Source organism: Chiloscyllium plagiosum, unplaced genomic scaffold, assembly GCF_037043375.1.
Source record: "Chiloscyllium plagiosum isolate Xiang-an unplaced genomic scaffold, Cpla_swu_hap1 HiC_scaffold_32, whole genome shotgun sequence".
NCBI classification, from domain to species: Eukaryota; Metazoa; Chordata; class Chondrichthyes; order Orectolobiformes; family Hemiscylliidae; genus Chiloscyllium; species Chiloscyllium plagiosum.
Window position 1 is genome coordinate 24,375,827 of NW_028270170.1, and position 22,712 is coordinate 24,398,538.

Sequence of the window (22,712 nt, forward strand, 5' to 3'; positions counted from 1 at the left end):
TTGGTGACTGCTTTCAGATACAAATACTTCAAACTACAGAGTTTCCTCACAAAACCTTTCCACCTTTACCTTTCTTTCCTGCTTTACAACAGTTCTTAAAACTTAACTCTTTGTCAGTTCCCATGAAGCATATTGGGACAGTTTACTGTGTTACAACTGCTATATAAATGCAAAGTATTGCTGTTGGTGTTATGGGTCCTCTGCAATTTCAGTCTGATACCAACCCTATTTTTTACATTTGTCACACATTCTGGAAATTTAAAAAAAAAATTTAAATCCCTGTAGAATAACAATATTGTTGTAACTATCTCTGAACAATGGCTAGCCATAGGGAAAACAAGCGCATGCTTGCAACAATCTTAACAACTTTGTTTACCATGAGGCCAAGCTGGCATTGCAGGTGAGTAATGAGCTACAACAAAAAAGTTTATTTGATGAAACATTTTTTTGATTTGGATGCAAAATTGAAGCTGTAGCATTCAATTAGCAAGCATTGAATTAGTTTCCGAAACATAAAAACAAAAATAAGCAGTAGATGTACAACATATTCACCAGAGAGTTGACAGTCCCTGAGTATTCACAATTCATTGATCAATTCTTTCTTATACTATGACAATTTTGCAAAAGGGAAAGCTGAACTTACTGTTGGTCTAATACAAGAGGTACTCGGGAAGTGTCATAGTTGAAAGGCAGACGTGGTGGTGCTCTTTCCCCCGTTCTTGCATTAAACATAGGGAGAGTGGAGAGAGGCCGGATGCCATCCCTGCTTTTAGCCAAATCTCTAAGTTCACAGGCATTATCTTGAATTGAATGGTGATGAACAAGTTGAATGCTAAAAGAGTAAAAGGTAGGAAGCATATTTAAAATAAAAATTTGAACTCATAGTTCATTCAGAATGATTTAACACTGAATATTTGCACTTCTTGCAACTGTCAAAGTAGGGATCCCAATTTTCTAGAGGGCTAAGAGCTTGTTCAAGAATTAAGGTTGGAGAAATTGATCAAGCACATAGTCCTGTCAGTAATGCTGCTTCCCAGTGCTTTCCACAGGGAGGTAGGGGAGCGAGGTGGAAAATATATAATATAGTGCTGGATATTAGTGTTCCTGTAAGGCTGGCAAGACTGGCATATATTATTTAGGGCATTGAAACTGACCCCCTCTCTGTTAAACTGGGGCCTGAAGGCCTTGCTCAGCTGGATGTAAAAGATTCAGTGAAAATCAGGAGAGTTCATCCAGAGTATTTTGCAACATTTTGCCCTCCACCAACATCTGTAAGAACAGATTGAACAGGTTATTGATTTAATTGATGGTCATTGCCATTTGCAAATTAACCATGTCTTTTCCTATCTTCCAGAGCAATTCATCAGCCACACAAAGTTCTTACCATTCCAGAGTACCCTCCCCAGAAAAGGAGGTGACAGCCAATGCTAGTACCATATTCAGGAGTTGGGAACAAATTATATGGCTCAAAGTAAATAAGCTGCCAAGAAAAATAAATCATATTTACCAGAAAAATAACTCAAGCTGGCAATGTGTTGACTATAATTCTGCTAGTGCTCCATACTTGACACATGGACCGTACAGCTCTTATATTGCTTTATATCTCGACGGATACTCCAGCAGAGCACCTAGTCAAATTGTAGCTTACAACTGAAACCGTTGGCTTATTAACATATGCAGCTTTGTAACACCCACAAACTGTATGCATTATGTATGATCAGCTGTTGCATTCAGGCACGTCATCACTGTGCTAGGCATTTTACTTGCATCATCTGTAAAATATTTAGCTCTTGGCATCACAAGATGGTACATTCAACAAGGAGTAAACTCTGGTCCAAGATTACAACACTTGATTCTCACTGAGAAGGTTCCCTTCAGTTTTCTTGTTTATAACACAGTGTGGATGAACAAAAAGAAAGTGAAATTTGGGATCTCTGCAAAGCTCAGGACTAATACCAATTCATTTTTTGTCATTAATCCTATACATTCCAACAAAGGCATTAATGTGACCACACGACGTGGCCACACAATGTGGCCACACAATGTGGCCACACAATGTGGCCACACAAATACAACACATTTTGCATGCAAAGTAATCCCTGTTTAAAAAGTTGCCTGAGAACCAGCATTCCACCACATGCTTCTAGGTGTCTTTGTAGGTCGGTACATGAAGGCTGATAATGCTGCTAGTTGACCAGTATTACAGCCCTTAGCAAGCAGCATCTCTCATCAACAATTTCAGACACCAGTACAACAACATTTTGTGGGAAGGGAGATGAAAGTGCTGGTTTTCCGACCAGTAAATCAGTCATGTCTTTAATACACATTGGAAGATACAACAAATAATATGGGCACTAGGTTTGAAACTGATAAAGAGCGTGCATGAGAAAGCAGCAGAAGCTTTGGAGAGGTACACCGCTTGGATCAGAAAAGACTGAAAAGAATGTGGGGAAGGAAGGTTTGAGTGGTGGGCCTGTGGGAGATGCAGAGCTAAGGAGGTGCTATCTTAATGGCTCAGGTTGAATCATTAAACTCTTTCCAGTACTGCAACCAGGCACGAGTTGCTATGCTTCAGGCATTCGTCTGGGTAGTCACCTCTGCTCACTTGTGGCAGGCAACCTATCTGGGCTGCCACCCGAATGCAACGGCTGCATCCTCCTGCTTGCCTGTTCTAACAACATCGCACAGAATTCATAGGAAATTGGTGGAGTTCCAACTTTCCTACAACGCCTCACTCTATACATCTTTTAACACTAAATTTAGTTCATTTAAGATATTTGAACCCTCTCTGATACAAAGAAAATTTCTCCCCAAGCTTTTCCTTCCTTGGAGATGGTTACGGGGGGCATCCTGTATACTAAAGGGAAAGCCAAAGGGATTTTGCAAATACAGAAACTGAAGATATGTCTTGCAAGTTAGCAATCTGAACACATGGTGCAACTTTATAACTGCCGGCCTGAAAGTGCAAAATGTGTGGCTGACTCAAGATTATCAACACACAGCATTTTATATTTTTCTTGTTAATGTCTGCAAACAGTAATGCAACAACATATATTCTAAAAGGTGCAGCAAATAGCCTTGAGCCATTAGTACTAGGTGACAGCATGGCCTACAGAACAAGAGAGTAGCATGTTGCTTAAATGGCCATAAATCTGTATCATTGACACCTGTGCTTTCTCAAATACAGTATGGCATTGACATTGGAATATCATGCCACATTCCTTGCATAAATTGGGGAAAAAGGAGCTATAAGTGCTCACTAAGTTAATTTTAATATTACTGCATAATCTGGATTGAGGCAGAAACGTTGAATGCAGTGATAACCTCGCCCATAGCCACCAGCTCCATGTTGCAAATATCATCCTGATGTCCCAGAGATTGCATTGGGTGTTGCCTAAAACCCTTAAATACTGATGTCAGAATTCTTCACCAACTTTGCCTTCACTTATATCTGGCACAATCTTTGTAACAAGGTGATGTCTGGCTTTCTCACACAGCTGAGATGAAATTTGCCAGGGCAAATACTCCTTGTTTATTTTCTTTGTTCTTTATTCCAGTTCAGAGGCACTCCCGTAAATTATTTACTTACTATCTGCTTCCCACTGAAATAGTGATGGACATTTTTCAGAACGTTGCATTATTTAATGCATATGAAGACAGTTATTCTGCATTCAACATATTCCACTTAATGAACTGACTTACTTGTAATATAAAAAACAACTTACTCTGAAGTCTTTGCATCTCTTTTTGCTCTGCAAATGAACAAAAGGAAGTCAATATTGTTCAGTAATGGAAGAGGAAATTGTCGAAATGTAAAAATTCCGAAACAGAAGTCAATGCTAATTACCAACATTCTGATCAAATAACACCTAGGTCGAACACGGACTAATTTGTTGATGTTTTTTGTATTTATTTATAGGATGTAGGCGTTGCTGACTACATCAGCATTTATTGCTCATCCTTAACTACCCAGAGGGCAGTTAAGAGTCAACCACATTGCTGTGGATATGGAGTCACGTGTTGGCCAGATCAGTTAAGGCTGGCAGTTTCCTTCCCTAAAGGACATTAGTGGGTTTTTCTGACAATCGACAATGGCTTCATGGTCATCACTAGACTCTTAAATCAAATGGATTTATTTCATTTCAAAAAAGATTCATTCATTCACCTTGAAGATAACATTCAGTTGAGTATTTGATTGATTACAGAAGTAGATTGAAACTCTGTTAATAGGGTTTATTTTCTTTCCAGTGCTACATGAAATGTTCATGTGCCACTGCAAGAGTTCCTTTATCTTTGTTTCCTTTTTTTTGACCTATTTTCCTAATCAACCTGTTCAGAGATATTATTATACACATCTGAAGCAGGTGGAAATTGAACTCAGGTCTCTTGGTTCAGGGGTAGGGACACTACCACTGTTCCAAAGGGCCATCTTGATTTGCTCCTTCCATTGGCACCACTTATTCCTGTTTTCCTCTCCATTAAAATCTATTATCTCTCCATACAACTATTAGCCAGGGAATTCCTTGATTAGGGAAGGCAGAGTATAAATTTCAGGAATTTGACCTGGGTTTTTCCCCTGAGCTTCCATAAACTCTGAGTATTACAATGCAATCCTCTCAATGTTCATGTTGGATAGAGTGGCTGCAGATCAAGCTTTGAACGAGAACCCAATCCAATGGAGATGGACTTCTTCATACTGATATTGTTTGTAAGTTATCTGGCAGGTTGCACAGTGCACTCCATGTTTCTTGGTGGATGTTCACCAGTATTCTTCATTTGCCTGGGACCTCAAAGGTTTGCTTCTCAGCATAACCAATTTGCAATGTCACCATCCTGTGTTTGTGATGTCCTAGTCCTTTGGCTTAGGTCTTGTGAACACAGGCCCCATTAAATCACTGCTTACACCATGTCCTCTAATCTAGCTTCAAGATATCATGAGGTTTCAATATCTGGCTGGTGCTTGCAAGAGTCAGATCAACTTCGGAAACGCTGCCCTTTTCTTTCTCTGTGGGCTAAGAGCCATCAACAGTCCCAGCATTGAAATGCAAGAGAGATACATAGATTAATATGTCATGTCAAGGGACAACAGAGAGAAACAGATTGGGGTTGGAAGCAGCTGCCCCTTATTACACAAACAGAAGGCACAGGGGATTAGGTATAAAGAAATCCTGTAAAATGTGTCTTCTAGGGTTAGCAGTAGCCACAGCATCTGGCCATTCCCATTTGGCCAGGAATCTCTCTTTAAGAGGAGAGAATGTGTAGAATGGCTCTCCTTCCTCTGGTAAAGACCTGTTGCCTTCTACAGTGTGCAACATTCTACAAGAAAGTGACATATAGTGAGATATGTGGAGAATGCATCTGCCAGCTGACAATCTGCACGTGCTATGTGACAAATAAAGAGCTATAATAGCGATGACTGCAAGCAAGAGCACAAGAAACATAAATGAAATGCAAAGTCATGATTGGAGGGCAGTGTTGTGAGTACTATTAGTAATGAGGATGTGTGGCGTAGCTGGAATCAGAATGTATTTAGAGTCATAGAGATATACATCATGGAAACAGACCCTTCGATCCAACTTGTCCATGCCTATCAGTTTTCCGAACCTAATCTAGCTCCACTTGCCAGCACTTGGCCCACATCCCTCTAAACCCTTCCTATTCATATATTCATCCAGATGCCTTTTAAATACTGTAATTGTACCAGCCTCCACCACTTCCTCTGGCAGTTCATTCCATACATGCACCACCCTCTGTGTGAAAAAGTTGCCCCTTAGGTCCCTTTTACATCTTTTCCCTCTCACCTTAAACCTATGCTCACTAGCTCTGGACTCCACCACCCCAGAGAAAAGATCTTGACTATTTATCCTATCTATGCCCCTCATGATTTTATAAACCTCTATAAAGTCACTCCTCAGCCTTTGACACTCCATGAAAAACAGACCTAGCCTATTCCGTCTTTCCCTATAGCTCAAACCCTCCAACCCTGGCAATATCCTTGTAAATCTTTTCTGAATCCTTTCAAATTTCATAATATTCTTCCGATAGGAAGGAGACCAGAATTGCACACAATATTCCAAAAGTGGCCTAACCAATGTCCTGTACAGCCACAACATGATCTCCCAACTCCTATACTCAATGCTCTGACCAATAAAGGAAAACATACCAGACACCTTCTCCACTATCCTATCTACTTGCAACTCTACTTTTAAGGAACTATGAACCTCCACTCCAAAGTCTCTTTGTTCAGCAACACTCACCAGGACCTTACCATTAAGTGTATAAGTCCTGCTCTGATTTGCCTTTCCAAAATGCAGCAACTTGCATTTATCCAAATTAGACTCCATCTGCCACTCCTCAGCCCATTGGCCCATTTGATCAAGATCCCATTGTACTCTGAGGTAATTTTCTTTGCTGTTCACTGCACCTCCAATTTTGGATTCATTCCCAAACTTACTAACTATACCTCCTATGTTCACATCCAAAATTATTTATATCGATGATGAAAATCAGCAACGATCTTTGTGGCACTCCACTGGTCGCAGGCCTCCAGTCTGAAAAAGAACCCTCCATCACCACCCTCTGTTTTATACCTTCAAGCCAGTCTGTATCTAAATGGCTAGTTCTCCCTGTATTCCATGTGATCTAACCTTGCCAACCAGTCTCCCATGAGAAACTTGTCGAATGTCTGACTGAAGTCCATATGGATCACGTCTACCACTCTGCCCTCAACAATCCTCTTTGTTATTTCTTCAAAACTCAATTAAGTTCGTGAGACATGATTTCCCAGGCACAAAGTCTTGCTGACTATCCCTAATCAGTCCTTGTCTTTTCAAATACATATAAATTCTGTCCCTCAGGATTCCCTCCAAAAACTTGCCCAGCACCGATGTCAGCCAACCTCCAGTCTTCCAGCACTGTATCAGCAAGCTTGCTGCCAAGTTGAAAGTGCAATAGTAGAAAGTACCATCTTGCAGGGGGTGTAAAATCTTATGAATAGTGAAGCAATGAACTATTGTATCAATATATTCCTTGTGTATTCGAGGCAGTAGAGAGTTTTAGTAGTCTGATAAAATTCAGTTGAAGATCTTTCCCATTTTAGTAGTTACTTATAACCTGCCAACAAAGACTCAGGGATACCCTAATTTGCCATCTGGATGAGTTTGGACTATCTTGACAATCTTGTTGTACAACAATGTTAGACTTTTCTCTGGTATTACAGCAGCTTACTTGACTAATGGGTCTTGAAATCCAGTTTCTTTTTATTATTAATATATTAGTTGGCAATTGTTGATAATCCTCTAGTACTTGGTGCAAGTGGAAACTTTATTAGCTCTTTTAGTTAACTTGCTTGTTGAAAATGATCTTCTTTTGGTATTCACAGCATCACAGATATCACTGAATAAAGTTTCTCGATTTTGTTGTGATTGCTTTAATGGTAACAGTTTCTATGATCTCTTAATGAACTCCAGAAAGATGCAATTCTCCATTATTTTACAACTGTTAACATGACCATAAGTGAAGAGGTTTCTTGAGATTTTTAAATTAACATTAACTTTTCTTTCTCATAACTTACTATTGCCAGTAATTTAAGCTTGCTATTAAACCACTGATCATAATGTTAGAGACTTCAGTGCCAATAAGTGCAAGAATGATAGATGGTATTGACTTTCAGATAAATAATTAAACTGAAGCTTCTTCTGCCAATTCAATTAATAGACCCCATAGCACTTTTCAAAAAAAAGCCCTGGAATTTTTGCATTGGACCATAGTCTATTGACTCATGGTCTACAGGGCAACACCAATAATTCAACCACAAAAATTAAACAGATTAGTGTCGACTTTCAACATGCCACCCTTCTATGGAGTCATCGATTCACAAAGAGACCCTTTTGTTCAACTCGTCCATGCCGAGCAGTTTTCCTAACCTAATCTAGTCCCATTTGCCAGCACTTGGCCCATATCTCTGAATTTGAATTTGAATTTGAATTTGAATTTGAATTTGAAGTTGAATTGAATTTATTGTCACTTGCACCGAGGCACAATGAAATGCTTTGTCTTGTGAGCAATACAGGCAGATCACAGAGTTAAGTTGCATAGATAAGTAAATAGTAGGTAAACAGCGACAAAAGCAAAATCACAGGTAGAGGCGAATGTTAAGTAAGAGTTTGTGAGTCCATTCAGTATTCTAACAACAATAAGGTGAAACTGTGTCAAAACCAGCTGGTGCGTGTGTTCAGGCTTCTGTATCTTCTCCCGAAGGTAGAGGTTGCAGAAAAACATTGCCAGGGTGGGATGGATCTTTGAAAATGTTGGCGGCCTTTCCTTGACAGCGGGCCTGGTAGATGGATTCTATAGATGGGAGGTTGGCCTTTGTGATTGTCCGGGATGAGTTTACCACTCTCTGTAACCGTCTCCAATTTTGAATGGTACAGTTGCTTTCTCAGGTAGTAACACATCCAGACAGAATACGCTCGATGGCGCGCCTATAAAAGTTGACATCTCTCTAAACCCCTCCTATTCATATATCCATCCAGTTGCCTCTTAAATGTTGTAATTGTACCAGCCTCCACCACTTCCTCTGGCAGCTCATTGCATACACTTACCACCCTCTACATGAAAAAATTGCTCCTTGAGTTCCTTTTAAATCTTTCCCCTCTCACCTTACGCCCTCTAGTTCTGGACTCCTCCACCCCCAGAGAAAAGACATTGCCTATTCACCCTATCCTTGCCCCTCATGATTTTATAAACCTCTATAAGGTCACCCCTCATCCTCCAATGCTCCAGGGAAAATAGTCCGAGCCTATTCAGCCTCTTCCTATAGTTCAAACTGTCCAACCCTGGCAACATCCTTGTAAATCTTTTCTCAACACTTTCAAGTTTCACAACATCCTTCAGATAGGAGGGAGACCAGAATTGTGCACTATATTTCAAAAGTGGCCTAATCAATGTACTGTACAGCCGCAACATGACCTCTCAACTCCTATACTCGATGCTCTGATCAATAAAGGACATTGACATTTCAGATTGACCTATCATTATAGACACCATTGGAAAATACAATGTTTTACAATGTTTTACAGGGAGGAGAAAGTGAGGACTGCAGATGCTGGAGATCAGAGTCAAAAAGTGCGAAGCTGGAAAAGCACAGCTAGTCAGGCAGCATTCGAGGAGCAGGAGAGTCAATGTTTCAGATTCCTGAGGAAGAACTTATGCTCGAAACATCGACTGTCTTCCTCCTCGGATGTCGCCTGACCGGCTGTGCTTTCCAGCGCCACACTTACAATATTTTATACCCAAGCAACATAGACTCAAAGTCATAGAGATGTACAGCATGGAAACAGACCCTTCGGTCCAACCCGTCCATGCCAACCAGATATCCCAACCAAATCTAGTCCCACCTGCCAGCACCCAGCCCATATCCCTCCAAACCCTTTCTATTCATATACCTATCCAAATACCTCTTAAATGTTGCAATTGTACCAGCCTCCACCACTTCCTCTGGCAGCTCATTCCATACACGTACCACCCTCTGTGTGAAAAAGTTGCCCCTTAGGTCTCTTTTATATCTTTCCCCTCTCACCCTAAACCTATGCCCTCTAGTTCTGGACTCCCCAACCCCAGGGAAAAGACTTTGCCTATTTACCCTATCCATGCCCCTCATAATTTAGTAAACCTCTATAACGTCACCCCTCAGCCTCCGCAGATTGAACATTTTTCCCATTATTTGCTCATTTATCTTGTTGCTAATTGCGGGACCATATTGCACATAAATTAGCTGCTCTGCTTCCCTTTGCGTTTCTATAGCCTGACATGAGGTTGGAAAAGAAAACAGAAAATGCTAGAGAAACTCAGCAGGTCAGGCAGCATCTGTGGAGAAATGAACAAAGTTGATGTTTTGAGCCTAATGTGAGAAGGGTATTTGTGCTGTCCATCATGGGGAAGGTCATTACAAAATTCCAGCTCAATTCTCCCACTGCCTAAAGAGTTCCTTCTAGAGTTGCAGCAAGAATTCCTTCCATCAGGTGGAACAACTGACTTGATATTCATAGCAAGACAAATTCAATAAAAGTGCAAAGATATTCAGCAATTTCTAGACATGGTCTTTTTATGACCTCACAAAGAACTGTGACTCTGTCAGCTGGAAGGGACAATGGCATGTTCTCCTCAAATTTGATCACCCACAGAAATGCATCATTGTCGTCTACTGCTGCACAATGCATGCGAGCTGTGATCATCATCAGATACATTAACCATCCAAACTGGCTCAAACAAGGCAGTACCATCGCAGCAATGCTATTCTCCATCTTCACTGCCACAACATTCCACCCCAAATCCCATTATTTGCTTCTCTATGGTGTGGAGCTAATCTACACAATGAGTGGGAAATTGTTCAACTTGTGTGGTCTTGAGTCCAAAACCGAGATCAACCTCTTTCATCGAGCTGCAGTATGCAGACAGCACGTGCATGTTTGCTCTGTCAGAGTCCAGCTTCCAAATACTCAGTGATCCATTCACCAAGGGATATGAGAGAATGGGCCTTAGGGTGAGCAGACAAAAGGCAATGGTGCTCTGCCAGCCTGCTTTTGCCACACCCCATTTCCTTCCAATCATCAAAATCCAAAGTGAGACAATGTGCATTGATTCCTTTGGAATTGGAGGTCTTCTCAGAGAAAGCAAACATTGACAGTGGAATTCAACATTGCCTCCAGTGTAGTCTTTGATCACCTGAGGAACCAAGCATTTGATAACAAAGATCTCAACCCAGCACCAGTCTCGTGGTCTATAGGGCTGCATTGTTACCAACCCTAGTAAATGTACTGGAGACCAGACAGTGTACAGCAGTCACCACAAATCCCTTGAGAAGTAGCACCTGATGTGCCTTCACAAAATCCTGCAAATCCACTGGCAGCAGATGCACTCCAACGTCAGTGTTCACTCTTGGACCAACACACCCAGTACTGATTATGGTCAATCCACTGTATTGGATGGGCTACATTGTCCACAAGCCTGACACAAGTCTTCCAAAACACATTATCTACTCCCAGCTTTGTCACAGCAAGCAGTTATCAGCAGGGCAGAGGAAACACTTCAAGGATATTTTCCAATCCTCAAATGCAATTCCCCCCCTCCTACTGACTTGGAATCTTTAGTCCAAGCCTGCCCAATTTGGAAAAGAAACAGTCACGAAACAGCTAACTGTTTCATGCATTTCCAACATTCTCAGACGGAGAAGAAGTGCAAAAAGTGGAAGGAGCACCCAAAAACCCTCTCCCTTCAGGAAACACCACCCTGTTCCACATGTGGTAGAGTTTGTGAACTAATTAGTTACCTCACAACACATAACAATCGATCCCAAGGGTTACATACAAAGAAGATTGTAACAAACATTTGCAATTGCCTGTGAAGTGCTTTGTCACATCTAAAGAACTTGCAAGGTCAAACATAAATGGAAATTCTTGTAGTTTAACTTTAAATTTCAGAATGTAATGAACTAATAAACTTCCTACTAATCACTGAAAAATCTAAGTGATATCAAACTTAAATTGTTGAAATGAAACTTACATGCCCTCTCGACGGCAACACATTATATAAGTAAGGATGAGGCACAGAATCAGAGCAATCACTAAAGGAACAGTGATTGTCACCACATAGTCTAAGTAGTAGTCCCTGTCTTCAAGGGAATTTGAAGGTGGGCTATATTCTCCACCATCAGTCAGGACACCATCACCAGGAACCAAATCAGGATCAGGGATATCAGGTTTGGATTTATCCATCTGCGAAATAAAAATATGAAGAGTTACTGAAGCCTATGTTTACAATTCAATACATATTGTGTCCATAATGCGAGATTAGATTAGATTATATTACTTACAGTGTGGAAACAGGCCCTTCGGCCCAACAAGTCCACACCAACCCGCCGAAGCGCAACCCACCCATACCCCTACATTTACCCCTTACCTATCACTACAGGCAATTTAGCATGGCCAATTCACCTGACCTGCACATCTTTGGACTGTGGGAGGAAACCGGAACACCTGGAGGAAACCCACGCAGACACGGGGAGAATGTGCAAACTCCACACAGTCAGTTGCCTGGGGCGGGAATTGAACCTGGGTCTCTGGCGCTGTGAGGCAGCAGTGCTAACCACTGCGCCACCGTGCCACCCACTGAATGAAACTCTTCCATCTACATACACTTCCTGTCAATATTTCTCATCACTAATTCCTATGTCCACATTGTATGACAATCACCAGTGTAAAGTTTTCACTATGAAATTACATTCTTACAACAGAGGTTATGCTGTAACAGATCAGTTTGCATTTCCAAAAGGGCCTACCTTGTACTATGAGCAACTCTACTTTCTACAAGTTTTATCAATGTGTAAACCAGATCTTGGCTGCCAGCATTATCTGTGGGCCTGTTATTTTATTTTTTAACTTTGCTATCACGATTTGATTTTTGTTCATTGGTGTAATGCTACTCGCCTTAAATATATTGCACAAATATATTTTAAAATGTTTATTTTAAAAATGTCCCCCGCCATACGCACTCCCCAGCTGTTTTCAGTTTGCAGCCTGCCCTCTTTTACCATCAAAATGGAGCACGTTGCTTTTTACTCCCTGAGAATAGGTTTACCACTTTATTCTCCAAACTCCTCCATGTCTCTTGCATGTTCTGGAACTTGGCCTTCACTCTGTAGATTTTACCACCAAATTGGCCTGAATTCCAGCTGTAGCTTAATCTGCACCCTGTCTGGTTGATCAAGAGACCCATTCCTGGAGGTTCCTCACTGCAATTCCATCTCTATAATCCCTTCACTCTATTTGGCTTGGCTGGTCAGAGTCCATAGGAGAAAGTGGGGACTGCAGATGCTGGCACTGAAAAAGCACAGCAGGTCAGGCAGCATCCAAGGAACAGGAGAGTTGACATTTTGGGCATAAGCCCTTCATCAGGAATGTTCCAGACACTTTTCAACTCTGGTCAGAGTTCATTTACTGTGCACATGTAAATAAAGGGTGACTTATTGACGGGATACTGACCTCTGTGCAGTTCTTTCATCCTATCATGCATAACTTATAAATCTCACCTCTTTAGTGAACCTCTGGTTCACTAATGTCCTTCAGATAAGAAATCAGGTGTCCTTAACTGATCTGACTTTAGCCCCACAGCAATGTGCATCATTCTTAAATGCCCCCAAAATAGTTGGACAAGCTCCTAATTTCTGTGATAATTGGCAAGGGCAACTAATGTTGGTTTTGCCAGAAGTCCTCACATTCCGAGAAAGATTAAAGAAGAAAAATGATGTGAACACTGTAAAATGGTGGTTGTATCTAATTTGAAAGAGAAATATCATGTGTTCATGCACATTTTGATAACGTGCATTGGATTAAGTTCAATACATATCACCTTTTATTTATGTGATGTGTTTAATGTGGAAAAACTTGCATTGACATGATCCGAAAGTGTAAGGAAAAGCAGGCTAAACCAATGAAGGATAGATTAGGAGGGATCGAGGTTTACTGAGAGTTCTGGACTGGTCTTTCCTTTATCATTGCTACAAAGGCACAGGAGCTACTTAAGGGAAAGACCAATGACAAATGAATTTCGAGATTGAATGTTTAATTTTCCAAAACTAAGCTTGTCTGTTTCCATTCTTTTCCAACCAATGATAGCCAGACAATCACCTTCAGTAGAGTCTTTTCTTAGACTTAGATGATTACTTTGAGAGTTCCCCAAGGATCTATTCTAAGTCCCTCCTAATTCTCATTTCCAAGCTGCCCCTTGCTGACATCATGGGAAATGCAGCATTAATTTTCCAGATAACTGACAACATCATTCTTAAATGACCCCCAAAATAGCTCCATCTTACATTTCTCTCAACCTCCCTGCAGACCCTATATTGTCAGGCTCCTCATTCAACATTTTGGTAACAGAGGAGCAGGAATTATCTCCAACTAAGTATTCGGAAGAACAAAAGCCATTGACATCAGTCCCTGACACAACTCTAAACCTTAGCCGTCAACATAACTCCAGTATTTGGTAAAATCTTGATGCTGAACCAGACTGTTCAAATCTTCATATCATATTTGACTCAACTTGAATTTTGGATTACATATCCTTGTCATCACAAAGACTGCTGATTTTTCTCCTCTGTAACATCACTTGATTCTACCTCGGTTTCAGCTTATCTATTGCTGAAACCATTTTCTATGCCTTTGTTGCTTTTAAAGTCAACCATTCCAATGTATTCTTAGCCAACATTCCATCTTGTGCCTTCTATGGACTTGAGGTAAGCCAACGCTCCTCTATCCTTAGTCACATCAAATTTTATTTACCAATTATCACTGTGCACACTGGCCCACATTAATTATTGGTTAGCCAATTTTAAAATTCTCAACTTTGTTTCCAAACTACTCTGTGAACCCCTCCCTAACTCTGTAATCTTTTCCATTCTAGATTGTTTTAAGTATTCTGTCTGCAGTTCTCCAATTCTGGGCTGTAAAGAATCCTCTATTTTAACTGTTCCATTGAGGGCTTGTCTTAAGTTAAAAATAGCACAAAGAGTCTGAGTTCCCTCCCTAAATCTCCCTGCCCCATTTTCTCAATTTTCTTCCTGGAATCTCTTTGACCAATTTCTTGGTCATTTTATTTTTTTGTAATTCCATATTATGTGGCCCAGTGTTGTACTATATTTAAGAACATTCTTATGTAACCTTTCAATCTTTTTCGCTGTCTAATTACCACCTATTGGTGCTATGGAGAGGTCCCAAGTAAGAAGTGCCTCATTGGAGATTTGTGTTTGGTGACTTCAGGAAGAGAGAAATATATTAGCTCTGTCAGTGAACCAAGTTTTGGTCAGACTCAGATTATTGTTGAAAAGCAGTAGGCAGCTTGAATGTCTCAAGACAGGAAACTGGGCACCACTGCCAAGATTGAAGGGCATGCAGCTGCATTTCAAAGGGAAGAGTTGCAGCGTCAGGAGTGTAAAACAAGACTTTAAACTAAGAGCCAACAGGAACAGGCTGCTGACAGTTCACATCAGCAGTGGTGTATTTTGAGAAGGAAGCGGCCAGGGTGGATACTTCGAAAGGTCTGGTAACATGTTGCAATTCTCTGCAGATGGAGAAATAACTCAACCACTTTTACAAGTGGTCACCAGCATTATCCTTACTGGTTCGCCCATAACAAGTGGAGATTGCATGGCAGATGCTCCAGCCATTTATACCATGAATTTAATCACATATTACAAATCACACCCTACCTGAATCAAGAGTTTAGGTAAATGTGCAAGTGGTACAGTTTTCAAGTTACTGCTATTCTTATTTACATTGGATAATAGGAGTTACAATTAGCCTTTGAACGTTGTAATTCCACTGACCAGCAGTACAGTGAAGACTTTCAGTCTAATTCAAACTGGATAACCTTAGTTAAATATGAAATCATTCACTAGCTTTGGATAAAATCTTTACCCCATATTTTTCATAGCTAATGTTCTGAATATGTCAGTCATGGAATCATAAAGATATGCAGTCTGGAAGCAGACCCCTCAGCCCAACTCACTCATGCTGACCAGGTTTCCTAAACTGTACTAGTCTCATTCACCTGTGTTTCGCTCATATCCCTCTAAATATTTGCTTCCCATGTACCCGGCTAAATATTTTTTAATGTACAAATGTCACGCATCTCTTGTGGCTCCACACATAGATGACCTCATTAATCTTTAAGGGGTGTTAATCTCTCCCTAGTTACTCTTTTGCCTTTCATATACTTATTGAATCTCTTTGGATTCTCTGGCACATTATCTGCCAAAGCCATCTCATATCCCTTTCTGCCCTCCTGATTTCCCTCATAAGTGTACTCCTACATCCCCTGTTCTCCTCAAGGGATTCACTTGATCCTAGCTCCCTATACCTGACACGTGCTTTCTTTTTTCTCTTGATGAGAGTTTCAATTTCTCTCGTCATCCAGTGTTCCCTACTAATGCTTTTGAAAGCCTCTCACTTGCCAGATGTTCCTTACCTGTGGACAGCCTCTCCTACTCAGTTAAAAAAGAAATTCCACATTGATTTATGTATCAAAAATAAAACTGACTTTACTTCTGTGCATGATTCTGCAAGTTGTCAACTTTTTGAATTTCCCACATTTATCAGGAATGCTGACCTGTCACTCATCTATGCTTTTACTCTAACATTGATGAATACAGGCTCATTTGAGAGAGGGGTTTAAAATTCTGGAGGTATAGGATATCGTAGAGCAACGGTTTAATGAATGTGTTGGTGAGCCTCTGAGGTCAGCTGTAATGAGACTTTGACCTCAATAGTCATTTGAGAGTATTCTCCTTGGAGATTGGAACTTTTACAACCCAGAGCAGGCTCGTCTGTAACTTCGTCATGTACAGACTGTTAATACATACTGTTTAAAATTAGTCTAGAAGTCTAGCCTGAGTTTGAATGAAGAACCCATCTGAAACAATTCAGTGGTGTAGATCAAAGAGGCTTTGATATGAAACTAAATGTTATTGATTTACAATGGACAACAGAGGAAGTATTGCTTTAAAGTCTCTGCATGGTATAATCTGCCCTTGGCCACTTATTACAGCTGAACGGCAAGAAAGAGGCATTTATGGTAGGAACCAAAATGATGATTTTCCTGTTGTACAATTAATCTGAATGTTTTCAATCCTATCATTATAAAATAATATTCATTCTTCAACTTACTGTGGGCAACAATATGGGACTTCCGCAAGTTATTTAACGAGACCACAAAATATCATGGATTTATAAACTTGGTACTAAATAAAAGCTTTTGAGAGGAAAATCTCCAATTACAATTTTCCTGTAGAAAGGATAGTGAAGATAACAGCACTCACGGTCATGGGAAAACCAAATAGCAAATTCCAGTGAGTGCATACACAGTTAGACATTTAAATTGCTTTCTAGCTTGCATCATTCCTCAGTAAACAGCATGAAAACAGCACCTCACCAACTCGTTCCCTATTTATAAATAAAGTTCCCTATTATGGATACAGGTTAAGTTCAGCCCTCAGGCTTTGCAAACTGAATACCCTTTTAACAGAGTGACATATCTTAACTTTTGAGAATTAACCTCTCTGGCACAGAAAATTAATATTTGTATGCATGGGGTTATATTCCTTCAATTTTGTTTACATTTACAATTCCAATTGTGACATTTCAAACTGTTTGGTTCAGGAAATCCACAGTTGCTTGGACTGTTTACATAAGCCCCAGATGCCCTTTCCAGGTTATTGTGTTAATTCCATGTCCTGCCGGCAGCACTCTGAACTTGTACTTGCCTATGGATATCCCAATCATTTGCACACAGCATCATTTGGACCTTCTAGAACTACGATATGCTGAAATATTTATTTTTGTCTTCCTTTTGGTGGTTTTCTGAATTAAAAGTAGATCCTTTGATTTAAAATGCTTTGTAACTTTTACATAAAAGGAAGAAAGTTTTACTTCAATGCTGCAATGAATTTTGGGAGATGTTTTGTGATGTATTCTCAATTTGACCAATCAGACGTACTTACCAGTAAAGTATTACACCAGTCAATAATAAAATGAGGACTAAATGCATCTTCACAGCTGATGGGTTCCTGTTGATCATCACACTGTTCATCGGGGCTTGCTTCTTCTTCCAGGCAAGAGGGAAAGGGAATCCTGGAGCCAACCTTTACATACACACTATAAAAACAAGCTTGTCATGTTATTCTTAATTTTCAGTACGATTTTTTTTTAAACGGCGTGATGCCAATGCGATTGTGAAATTATAAATCTGCTGGAAATATTTCTTAGCAAAATATTAAATTCAATTTTGGATTTTTCGGCTTTTCGACAAATAACATTTTTAAAGATATTAATACATTTTGATTATTGTGGGCATTTTTGTTATTAAAGGGAAGGATCCATATATTCTCCTTGCAGTGAGTTCTGTAGCAACAAACACGACACAAAAAGTCCAGCAAATTCAGAGAGTGTATTTGGATATAGCTAGAAATATTTGTATTAAATCATCTGCATGAAACTTATGCATCTCTGGGACTCTTTGGACAGCTGTGGAGTGGTCTGAGGTGTAGTTGGCACAGTGCTCAGGGCAGTTTGGTGGCCATACATTTGCAAAGTTAACAATGTATCCCTGTGAGACATCAGACAGCCATAAGCTTCTATCACTATCTCGTTAATTGCAATGAATGGAGTGACACTTACCTACTTTGTCATGATTTGGAGGTGCCGGTGTTGGACTGGGGCGTACAAAGTTAAAAATCACACAACACCAGGTTAATGTCCAACAGGTTTATTTGGAAGAACTAACTTTCGGAGCTCTGCTCCTTCATCAGATGGTTATGGAGTACATGATCGTAAGACACAGAATTTATAGCAAAAGTTTACAGTGTGATGTAACTGAAATTATACACTGAAAAATACCTTGATTATTTGTTAAGTCTCTCATCTGTTAGAAATTCTAACAGATGAGAGACTTAACAAGCAATCAAGGTATTTTTCAGTGTATAATTTCAGTTACATCACACTGTAAACTTTTGCTATAAATTCTGTGTCTTACGATCATGTACTCCATAACCACCTGATGAAGGAGCAGAGCTCCGAAAGTTAGTTCTTCCAAATAAACCTGTTGGACATTAACCTGGTGTTGTGTGATTTTTAACTACCTATTTTGTAGTTTGCAGCCTTTTTTGTACTGGAAATCTACCTCAGCAACAGTGTGAAAAGTTGAGATGGAGGCTGAGTAATACAGCATTGACCAATTCTTTCAGTCGCACTTTCAAAAGAACAATCAGAAACAGAAGAACAAATTGAGCAGGGGATTTCTCCAAATGAAGATCCAAGCCAAACTCCAAGACTGCAAACACTGACCAAGCAGAGTAGCCATAAACGCAGTGGTAAAACAATAAGGTCTTTTCATCAAAGTGTGTTTAAGAAACCAAAACTAGCAATTGTCTGGAATTGTCTCTTTCTAAGCAGTACCTGATTTTTAAAAATTCACTCATAGGATGTAGGCACCACTGCCTAGGCCAGTATTTATTTCCCCTCCTTAATTGCCCAGAGGGTATTCAAGAGTCAACCACATTGTTGTGGGTCTGGAGTCACATGTAGGCCAGACCAGGAAAGGAAAGCAGTTTTCTTTCCGAAAGGGCATTTGTGAACCAGATGGGCTTTTCCAACTATAGACAATGGTCATCGTTAGACTCTGAATTCAATAAAAAAAAGAAATGAAAATTCCAACAGGTTCCATGGCAGGTTTTGAATCTGGGCCCAGAACATTTCCTGAGACTATGGATTAACAGTCTGGTCATTAATATGGGGGCGGCATAGTGGCTCAGTGGTTAGCATTGTTGCCTCACAGTGCCAGGGACCCAGGTTTGATCCCAGCCTAGGGTGACTGTTTGTGTGGAGTTTGCACATTCTCCCCGTGTCTTCGTGGGTTTCTTCCAGGTGCTCCGGTCACCTCCCAGAGTCCAAAGATGTGCAAGTTAGATGAGTTGGCCATGCTAAATTGCCCATAGCGTTCAGGGATATGTGGGTTTGGTGCATTAGTTAGGGGGATGGGTCTAGGTGCTTTACTCATCGGAGAGCCGGTGTGGACTTATTGGGTCAAATGGCCTGTTTCCACACTGTGGGGGTTCTATGAATACAACTAGGCCATTGCCTCCCCCATTAAAAAAAATCCAACTTGTCTTCACTTTGACTCTAAGCATAATAATTGAGGCATCTCCACAATCCTTCAACCTTAAGTGCCCAAAAAATATTACATATGAATTGTCTTCATACAGCTGCCTCTACCCTTCATAGCTGGCACAGAGTTATCTGGAAGGAGAACATGGCTGTAATTTTTTTTCATGCAGCAGAGTCGATTATTACCACTTTAGTGCAGCAGTCAATTTTAATTTACATCTCCTCATAAATATCCTCATTGGATTCAGGTTGGCTGCATAATCTTAATGTCACACAAAAGTATGCTGATAAGGAATACTACATCTTTTGAGAAAGCCACATTGCGGTAGCAGAGCAGAGACTGAGGTGTCAAAATCTTTCACTGTTGCAATCAGCCAGAAGCAAGGAAAAGGCTGATTAAACAGAATGTCAAAAATTTCTTTCACCAAGTTTTTCCCTGCTGTGAAACCACTTAAGCTTTCAGCAGTCTTCAGGCTCAAAATGTTCTAATTTCAGCTTGTCTCAGTTGAGCCTGGCAACATCAGTGTCTTTTTAAATTCTAACTTAGCCTTTGTGCACTGCAAGCATAAAACTAACGGTTTTGGAGTTTGGAGTTTACGACTATACACTTCAATCAGCCACCAGCAGACATGTTATGGGAGTGCCAAATTAAAAATTTGAACGTTTCCTTTTCAGATCAGATGATAAAAATCAGTTTCAATTCGTTGGCTCGTCAATCAGTTCCCCCCGATTTTAAGATCCTGCAACGCCAAAACTGACATGGAATCCCAGAACCAGAAATTTACAGTAGTACGGCTGCTCCTTTGAGAGCATTTTAAGCACTTTAAAAAAAAAATCACTCAATAAATACAAGGCCAACATTTATTGCCCCTCTCTAAATGCCCAAAGCGTATTTAAGAGTAAACCACATTGTTGTGGGCAATTACGGTTAATAGGTCAGGAATTCAGTTCATTCTGTTGCCCGAGTGATCTTTTCATTGTGCAGCCTTATTGGATTGGTATTTCAAAAAAATAAAATTTGACACTAATAAGGTGTAATACATTTACAGTACCTTTACATGTATTGCCACCTACTGGTAGTAAAAGTGACTTTTTCTTCAAAGGAAAAACATTTGCAATGTTCTCTCAGTTATATGGATAACCATAGAAATTTCACACGGAGGGCAGTAAGTTGTCCAGTACTGGTCATGAAATTCTGTAGCAATTAGCTACCATTTGTAAACTTGCAGTAATTAAATACCACTCATTAAGACCTCACTGTAAATGCATTTACAATAGATGAGGTCACGGTGGATCAGTGGTTAGCATTGTTGCCTTGCAGTGCCAGGGACCCAGGTTTGATCCCACCCTCTGAGGGATTGTCTGTGTGGACTTTACACATTCTCCCCATGTCTGCGTGGACTTCCTCTAAGTGCTCTGGTTTCCTCCCACAGTCCAAAGATATGTGGGTGAGGTGGGTTAGCCATGGGGAATGCAGGGCTACAGAGTCTGGGTGGGATGCTCTTTGGAGGGTCGGTGTGGGCGGAATGGTCAGCTTCCAATCTGTAGGGGTAATATAGTACTATCTTTAAAAAGCAAGTTGTTTGGAATGAAATGACCATATGTTTGAGTCCTGTTGGAGGCAGCACTGAGGTCAGGAGAATGAAAACAAATTAGAATTTCTGGCTGCAACTTCCAACCTGCAGTGCCTTCCCACTCGATGGGTCCTCGAGTGTGACTTGCACACAGCTCTTCTGAGGCCAGTGTTACCATTACGAGGACGACCGGAAGTTTGAATTTCCGTTATCCTACTAATTTTGCATGTTTGTGTGAATTTTGGAATCACTAAAATATACATGCGAGGTTTACGAGGTCATGACACTGGGGGAAACCTACTGAGAAGTCACGAACATTGTAACAGGTAAGTGTTTTACCATCTTCACAATTGTATTGTAATGTAGATAGGTTTTTAATACAGTTATTAATTATAGTGCTCTGACCTGCAAATCTAAATTAACTGTTACATTGACTAGCATTGTATAATTGCTGACAATCACTATTAACTTTACCCCGTTGGAAAAGTGCAAGAGTGCATTCAAATATGTAAAGAAAAACATATCAAGAAAATGTTGGAGGCACTGGATTCTGCAAAGGCCATAGACCCCTACAACATTCTGACACTAGCACTGAATACTTGTGTTCCAGAACTTGCCATGCTCCTAGCCTAGTTCTTCCAGTACAGCTACAACAATGGCATCTACATGAGAATGTGAAAAATTTCCTAAGTATGTTCCACATGCAAAAAAGCAGGACAAATCCAATCCACAATTATCAGCCTATCAGTCTACTCTCAATCATCAGTAAAGTGATGGAAGATGTCATCGACAGTGCTGTTCAGCAATAACCTACTCACTGACACCCAGTTTGGGTTCTGACAGGGCAACTCAGTTCATGCCCGAAACATCGATTCTCCTGTTCCTTGGATGCTGCCTGACCTGCTGTGCTTTTCCAGCAACACATTTTCAGCCCTGTCCTCATTATAGCCTTGGTTCAAACGCAGACAAAAAAATGACATGAGAGTGACAGCCCTTGACATCAAGGTCACATTTGACTGAGTTTGGCATCAAGAAATCCTAGCAAAACTGGAATCAATAGGAATCAAGGAGAAAACTCTCTGCTGGCTGGAGATACGGAGGTTGCTTGTGGTAGTTCGAGGTCAAAGACATCTCAGCACCAGGATGTCTTGACAAGATTTCCTCAGGATAGTATCCGTGGGCCAACCCAAGTCAGCTCCTTCAATGACCTTCCCTCTATCATATGGTCAGAAGTGGGGATGTTTGCTGATGATTGTACAATGTTCAGCACCATTTGCGACTCCTCAGATACTGAAGCAGTCCATGTTCAGATGCAACAAGTTTTGGAAAATGTCCAGGCTTGGACTTAAAAATGGCAAGCAACATTTGTGCCACACAAATGCCAAGCAATGACTATTTCCTTTAAGATACAATCTAACTACTGCAC

At 40.4% G+C, this 22,712-nt stretch overlaps 1 protein-coding gene across 1 annotated transcript in view; it reads right to left on the minus strand.

Annotated features, from left to right (window-relative positions):
* Positions 1 to 22,712, minus strand: part of LOC122539929 (epsilon-sarcoglycan-like) — a 52,328-nt gene that overhangs the window by 8,791 nt on the left and 20,825 nt on the right. Inside the window, exons 7-10 of the mRNA XM_087977871.1 lie at positions 17,552 to 17,705; positions 11,563 to 11,774; positions 3,726 to 3,752; positions 644 to 832 (exon numbers count right to left, since the gene is read on the minus strand). Of these exons, the coding sequence (XP_087833997.1) occupies positions 644 to 832; positions 3,726 to 3,752; positions 11,563 to 11,774; positions 17,552 to 17,705 (582 nt within the window). The remainder of the gene's footprint in view (positions 1 to 643; positions 833 to 3,725; positions 3,753 to 11,562; positions 11,775 to 17,551; positions 17,706 to 22,712) is intronic.